At 32.5% G+C, this 8,194-nt stretch overlaps 1 protein-coding gene across 1 annotated transcript in view; it reads right to left on the reverse strand.

Moving 5' to 3' along the window:
• Positions 1-1,027: 1,027 nt before the first annotated feature.
• Positions 1,028-8,194, reverse strand: part of LOC108737747 (sodium/potassium/calcium exchanger 4-like) — a 26,541-nt gene continuing 19,374 nt past the window's right edge. Inside the window, exons 3-9 of the mRNA XM_018470834.2 lie at positions 3,898-4,085; positions 3,192-3,339; positions 2,670-2,867; positions 2,323-2,532; positions 2,077-2,178; positions 1,673-1,889; positions 1,028-1,297 (exon numbers count right to left, since the gene is read on the reverse strand). Of these exons, the coding sequence (XP_018326336.1) occupies positions 1,180-1,297; positions 1,673-1,889; positions 2,077-2,178; positions 2,323-2,532; positions 2,670-2,867; positions 3,192-3,339; positions 3,898-4,085 (1,181 nt within the window). The 3' untranslated portion in view covers positions 1,028-1,179. The remainder of the gene's footprint in view (positions 1,298-1,672; positions 1,890-2,076; positions 2,179-2,322; positions 2,533-2,669; positions 2,868-3,191; positions 3,340-3,897; positions 4,086-8,194) is intronic.

Consider the following 8,194-nt stretch of genomic DNA (forward strand, 5'->3'; position numbering starts at 1 on the left):
AGATCGAACACACACCCGAATTCATTAATGCCTTTAACACTATTAAGAAAATTATTAGTAACCCCCCAATATTAATTTATCCAGACTTTAACAAACCGTTCAATGTGACTTGCGACGCTTCAAATTTTGGCTTAGGAGCAGTACTTTCTCAAGGTCCTATCGGACAAGACAAACCAATCATGTATATAAGTCGAACATTAAGCAAAACAGAAATAAATTATTCAACTATCGAGAAAGAATGCCTTGCAATCATTTGGGCCACAAAATTATTTAGACCTTACATTTATGGACAAAAGTTTAACATAATTACCGACCACAAGCCTCTTCAGTGGTTATTCAATCTAAAAGAACCAAATTCAAAATTAATAAGATGGAGACTAAAATTAGAAGAACATGACTATAACATAATTTATCGCAAAGGGAAAAACAACACAAATGCTGATTTCTTATCACGTATAGACGCGAACCCAATCGAAATTGCAGATGACTTACTATCTATGTTTAACAATCCAGGTGATGTAAATGTACGAGAACCAATCGAACCCAGTGATCTAGACGAATATCTTTTTATTAATGACAATGTTAAAACAGGAACAGATAAAAATAGCGAATCTTTACCACAGTCTAAAATTAAAATACTTTCGGACATTCAAGTTAAACCACCTAATAAGGAACCTAATATTCAAACTCCACATTTAGATAGGAAAGAACAACCTATGTTAGAAAGCATCACACAGCATTCACAGGCCGAAAACACAAATGCCACATTACCATTGACAGACAAGCCATTAAATCAATTTAATAATCAATTTACTTTTTCATTTTTTAATAAACCTGCTATAAATAGAATATCATCTTTTAACAAAACTAGGTATTTAATTAAGATAACGACAACAAACTATGCTGTGTTTAGTGTATTAAATAAATCCGTTGTTTGTGCATTTCTTATGTGACACTATTTTTCCGGAAAACTTGAATGAAACTATCTTCACATAGTCCACAGCATTTCCAGTAAAAAAGCTACACATTAAACTGTTATTTTTATTATTGGTTTCATCAAATGTATGGCAGTTTCTTTAAACAATATTTCGTAATATTATATAACAATAAATATTTACAGTCTTAAATAAACACTAAAAGATTAAATTATATAAATGTGTACAAAAAATAAAATAATAATCAATGTGCACACGTTGGAAGATTTACGTCGAAGAATACGTTCAATTCCAACAAACAGGCGAAAACTAGGAAAATTAAGTACAAGAATAGGAAAACCACTCCACACTTCCAATCTAGTCTGAAATAAAAAAATATATACCTAATATTAGTTATTGTGCATAAGGATTGCAAAAAGTAGCTAAAAGTATAACCCACCCAAGAAAATGAATTAAACTCAAAAATTTTCTTAATTTTCTCAATTTATTAAAAACAATTTCCTATTTATATTTGATCCACTCGCGACTTGATTAGAGGACTAAAATTTTCAATTCCTTTATACCCGATTTTTCATGTGCTACCCAATATACCGTTTTGAAAATGTAATGAGAACAGTACACCACTGAATTTATTTGTGAAGTGATTTTTGTAGTTTTCGGGTCTCGAAAAGCCTTTTCCAATTAGAAATTTTAAAAGAACCAAGTAAAGAAGTTCTTTATATAAACAAATTTATTACCTTAACTTGTTCACCACTAATGTAAAATAAAGAAGTACCAGCGTTGAGAGTAGTGATATAACAGTATAGGGCAAACCAGAAGACCTAATCTTAATGTAGTTTTTTGCACCAGTTGTCGATTTTTGCCAAGTTTTGATCATCCAAGGGAGTCCCAAACAAACCAAAATATCGAACGTATTTGATCCAATCACGCTGCTTAGCCCCATGGCACCATACCCTAAAAGACACACCAACAAATAAATAATTAACCCCTTGTTCTACCTAACATAATGTTTTTCCAATTAGAAGCAGCCGAAAAGAGATAAGATTACGTAGTATGTAAAGAACATTTCAGCCCTTTCTGGCTGAAGAGATGTTAATAAATAATTAATTGAAATGCGCATTACGGTTAAATAGACACTAACCCTGGTTAACAACAATAACGCTAGCTACAGCTTCCGGGACGCTCGTACCCGCTGCTAAAAACGTTAATCCCATAACAGAATCGGGAATACTTAAAGTGTCACCTAGAAATAGAAAAAATGCGAATATTTGAAAATTTAACACAAAACAAAATATTTGGGACCTTAGATATATGCAAATGAATATACACCTAATAGTAGATAAGGATAACATGACTTATTTACGGTAACGTAAATTTCGTCACTCACCAATGACAGTTATTAACCACGCTGCTGTATATGATGCCGTCCCTATCCAGACAACGCACATAAAAAAAGTAATGGCATAGACGCGGGGATGTTTTCGGCAATCAGGCACTGAAATACCCAATAAAAGAATAACAGGCCATGTGACGACCCACCATATTTGTCCCATAACTGAGTAATTGCTAGGCCAACTCCAAATCTTTGTAGATTCCTCTGAAAAATAATTAGCAAAATTTAAAAATTTGTTTGCGAATTGCTCTCTGCTTTGAACCTATAGAATTGGGAAAATAAAATCCATGTAGCTACTAATGTAGGAAGTTAAATTCTTGTCTTCGTAAAATTTTACTCACCCAAATCTTCGCAGTCCTTTAAGGTGATATCAGATTCCGTCGAGGGGTCTCTTTCAGGGGATGAAGAGACACTTACCTTCCCATTCACCCACAACAAAGGATGTGTTTCGTTAGCGATTTCCACATATTTCTTCTTTCTTCGAAATACTCTGCTTAAACGTGTAAAACTGTTAATTATAGGAATATTAAAAACCATCACTGAAACATATAATTAATGAAATATTAATTAAAGGTACTACTAAATATATAGTCAGTTATAAAATCTGTCTTTTTATACACGTTTTTATTAATTACATATAAAGCTTTTCCAATGGTATAATTTCCCATGGAACACAACCAGACTCCATACCATAAATCTGCTTTAAACAATGCCAATCTAGAATTAATTCTAAAACCCAATAAAATGGAACATTTGTGACAGATAATTCTCGTTGAATTAATACACCAATCGAATTATTTATAAAGACAGTTCTAATTAACAAATAAGTAGAAGGTTTTACTGTAATACCCAATGAGACTTACCTAAAATATATATAAAATATGCTGATAATAATACTGTAGCTTCATAAAAATCAATTTTTCCATCTCGAAGAGCTAAAAATAGTGCAATAACTGATACTGCATACATTAGGCTGTCTCGCGTTATTGGCCACAGCTCTAATTGGAGAACCTGAAAACAAAAGGTCGTTCAGGTGGTACACAGAATGTACGAAAAATGTTAAATTAAATAGATTGAGTAATAACCTTAATACCAGTTCACGGAAAAGAATGACGTTCTTCCTAGATGTTTAAAATTAGATGTTAGAAAAGCAATTATTTAAATAGCGAGAATAGTAATAATCAGTAATTTATTAGGATCATTAGTGAAAGTGAGTCAAAAAGAAGCGAGTTATTAAGGTGGTGAAGCGGCTGATATCGTCTTCACACGCAAGAAGTCTTGTCAATTGGCACACATGTAAGCATTACATTAAAGAACAATAAATTTTGTTGTGCTAAACTCTTTTAATGTAACAATCAAAAAGCTTTTAAGAACCATTGTATAATTTTGTTATTCATATCCGGGGGAAAATGTCCTAGGTGTAAAGTGTGCCATATTCACCGTACATCACCGATTACTGAGCGACTTAGCCCCTTAGCGTCTTCGTATTCGCAACATTTCACATACTGCTTCTAAGTAAGCGTCTATTTATCTAGCTTTAGGGTTTTATGACGTATAAAAAATTCTTACCGAGTTTGCTATAAGACCACAGCATGCTGGCACAAAAAGGAGGTTGAAAACGGCTGATCCTACTATAGTTCCAAGGCCAATGTCTCCCTCAGTGACAAATGTTCCTACAGAATTGATGAAAAGCTCAGGACTGGAGCTAGCAATCGCCATAAATGTGGCTCCAGCAACGTCGTCAGATAGACGAAGCTCTGTTGATAAAAAAAAAACATGTTAAGAAGGCATAATTTATAATTGTAAGTTAAATGGAGCAGGAATATTGAAAGTTTATCGATAGTAAATGTCTGCAAGGAGTTTTTGAAACGTAAATAAAATCAATAGAAAACCTTAAAATAATGTATTTGTATTTAGAAGGAATATTATTAGTGTTGCCCAAATTCAGTCTTGGTCTTGCAGTCTTGGTCTTGTTCTTGCGTTTTTGCAAGACCAAGACCAAGAACAAGACCGCGTATTTTTAGCAAGACCAAGACCAAGACTGACCGTGCAAGACTTGAGCAAGAACAAGACATAGCCTGCAAGACTCTTGCGTCTTGCAGCTAGGACTTAGCGCTATTTCACTGAGTAGTTAGGTGTAACAGTTCGGTGTATAGGTAGGTACGCTTAGGAATTCTATGAGACGCAAAAAACTGTATCAAAGAATATGAAAAACTGGACCTATGCGCATTACGACTAATACCATAAACATAGCGAATAAAAAAATTATTAAAATCAAACTGAGTGCATGCATAGTTATGTTTTAACCATCGGCACTTTGATAATGCGGCATCAAAGGTTTTGTACTTACTTCTCAAAGAAATTTGCCGCTTTTCGGAAGTACATGGTTATGATACACGCGCCGGCGGCTTCTTTTGAAATCTAAAACAATCGTTGCCGCCACGCCGAAATCATAACATTTGACACTATTTGATTGCCGCCATAGGGTGTAGGTATACTCATGCAAAATAATTTCGAATTTTTTTACACGCTTTATATTATTGTTTGATTTGCGGCGGCATCCTTATCATAGAGCCGGCACGTGGCGAGGCGGCGCGGTAGAAAGCAAGGATCATAAATGTTTATTAAGAAACAGTTACTTCCATGGAAAACGACATATAGGTCAGTTGATTTTTCGAATTTCTTATCAAATCTTCAGTTATTTATTAATCTGCTTGATCTTTACTATGGCTATATTCATTCAAGCTCACAATGTTCCAATTCTAATACGTTTTTCTAGGATTTAAAGTAAACTTTAATAAATAGTAATAGACTAATAGGTAATTGCAAGACTTGCAAGACTCTTGCTGCAAGACCAAGACCAAGACCAAGACTGGGAGCGCAAGACCAAGACCAAGACCAAGACCAGGTGTATTGGCACAAGACCAAGACCAAGACTGGCTAAGTCTCGTCTTGTTCTTGCGTTTGGGCAACACTAAATATTATGTTTTTGCTAAGTATTTTATCGTAACCTTTATTGATCGAACTTATTAGTTATCATTAGCACGCCATAAGCAGTTTCGGTAAATCGCCGACTAAATCGAAGCATTTACTTCACGTCTGGTTGGACAGAGCTTTTAGTGATTTGAGGTTGTAAATGTGCTACTATTCCTTTCAGGGCTTGGAAGTATTTAATTCAGTCCCTTTCCTGACCAAGTAGTTGGAGCTTAGTAAACGATTCCTTTATAATAAGGCGCTTTCTAATATGTAATTCAAGGGGCTTCAAGTTCTTTATAGTGTTTGAAGCATTTTTAATGTGCTTAGGGATTTGAATTTAAATGCTTTAGAAGTAATTAGTAATTAAGTTCTTACATTAAATGTAATTGGAGATTCAATGACTAAATCACTTTAAGTATGAGCTTTGGGCTTAAAGCTTAGAACTTTTTTGGTAAGGACTTTGCCCAGTTCTAGTACTAACCGCAAAAACCACTACATAACGATATATTATCCATCTTAAGAACAGGTTTATTGTCATTTTTCAAGACAATTTTTTTCTGCTTAAAGGGTAAAAAGCTCCAATTGAATCTTAATTTAAACTTTAAGGGCATAGTTAACATTAGAGCCTCTAATCTAAATCTAAATCTAATGTTAACGACAGAGACTTTACACAAACAGTTTGACAGAAATTTGGAAAAGTTTACGTTAAATAAATCTATTTTTGTTTAGAAAGTTACGCTGTATAGCCCTCGAATATCTCTTCGAAAAAATACTAATTCTAGTCATAAGCTGACCTTGACAAATCAAAACACGTTTAATATTCGATATCAAGACGAAAAAGAAGTCATCAATGACGTTGTTTTATCTAGTGTAACGAATAGATGAACTTTAACCCCAATCAAATAGTTTACGTGACTTTTGAAATGTTCTATAAACAAACTCAGACACTACAATTTGTTTACTTATATTTTGTTTATGTATTTTTCTGTGCGTAGTTGAGTTTTGCGAAGCCCAATTACATAGTAATTAACAAATTGCGCAAATGCGAAAAGAATGCGCCTCGCAACGCATCCTCAAACAAAAGAAAAAATAAAATATAAACTTAATAACACAATTAAATATCAAAAAATATCAAATAATACGTAATTAAATCAAAATTTGTTAATATCACATTTTGTCATATAAATTAAACCAAATATAAATCATGTTAATAACAAAAAAAAATAAATAAAAATNGTAATAAATGTCGGCGGTATATTAAATTAATGGCTTCAAATAAAGGAGGGATGGTTTTGTATGCCTACTGTCACGTACCTTTATACAAGAAACTCGTACAAATTGAACGATGATTTGAATTGGTGAATAATTTGATTAGATATTTGATTAACGCGTTTGAAGAACCTGCTTTGATATTTAGAAATCTGAATACAATAGCGGTAGGTAATTTTCCGAAAAATCCTGCCCTTTTCCTTGTCCTTAGAACAAGTTTAATTTGATCAATGTATTTATATTCATAAATCATAAAAGTTTCTTTTGGCTTTGTTACATATTACATATTAAATTAATATTGTTGTTACAAAATTTCTTAATTAACCTAATATTTGAAAGATATAAATATGAACTTTCCTAATACATATTTTACAATTATTCTCTTTTCCATCTCTCAATACTAAAACATTTTTGCATTCGAAATTTTAACCCTTCCTTTCACACACTGAGGAATTTGAATTTTAAACAATCCCTTCTTGTGATGAGTCTGTCAGTCTGGATTTCTGTGTTGAAGTGAATTGTTCATTATTAACTTTCCAGTCATAAGGAAATTGTTGTAATCAATATATCTTTTTTAAACAAATAAAAGAAACTGGAGATTAAATTATTGATATATTTATTGAGATCCATGACAATTAGAAATAAGGCAAGCTTTATCCATCGGTTCAAGAAAATATGCAATTAACTAAGCGAATTCGTAAGATCAAAGTTACAACATAAATATTTTATCTAATCGTAAGTTGCACATGGTCGAAAGCTAGCGGTATGCTGAAAATATCTGGCGCCAATCATTGACGAAAATCAAAAATAGCATTTCTAATCAGTCAAGTTTATTATCAAACAAATAAGGATTATTTGCGTATCAGTACGTACACGACGCCACAATACGCACAAAAAATAGGTTTGACTGCACTTGAGATATTGAAGAGCATCGTCATTTTATTTTCCTTATTAATAATTGTTTACGTTGTTTTTTAATGTCTTCCTTTTCTGTTTTGATTGAAACGGCCTGGGTTACAAGATTTACATAAAAAATTAGTTGCGGTTTTTCCTGTAATGTCGGTAAAATTTGAAAAACCTCTTTGTGCTTCGACTGTTTTTAATCTTGCGAATTTGTAGGAACGGAAATTCCTTTAATTCATAACGCCGAGGGATTATCATAAATGCCACAGGCCCTATAATTTTTTTAACTCGGGTTTTATCAAAATTAAATTAAATGATTTATATCTCAACACGAATTACTGTTTTTCCTTGTAATCCTTAATGCTATATATCTATAGTACACACTCAGAAAAATGCTTTATAAAAAATTACTACAACGTTGTAGAGGTCGTTTTGTAGAAAATGCAACTCAAATTTGTTGTAAGGTTAACTAATGGTAAAGTTAAATTTGACTATAAAATTGTAGTACTTAGTAAATTGTAGGAGAAATATCGACAGGGCTCAGACTAATTCCATACAAATTGAATGAAATATTTACAACTTCGTAAATTTCATTACAAATTGTAGTAAGATTAAATAAATTTTGTAGAAAATCTAAAGAAAAAATGTAGCAATTTTTATTGAATATTTATTTGCGTTTCAGTTTTCTGTTCTGCCTCAGATACATGCATACCCACAA

The sequence above is a fragment of the Agrilus planipennis genome, unplaced genomic scaffold (assembly GCF_000699045.2).
Source record: "Agrilus planipennis isolate EAB-ADULT unplaced genomic scaffold, Apla_2.0 scaffold105, whole genome shotgun sequence".
NCBI lineage: Eukaryota > Metazoa > Arthropoda > Insecta > Coleoptera > Buprestidae > Agrilus > Agrilus planipennis.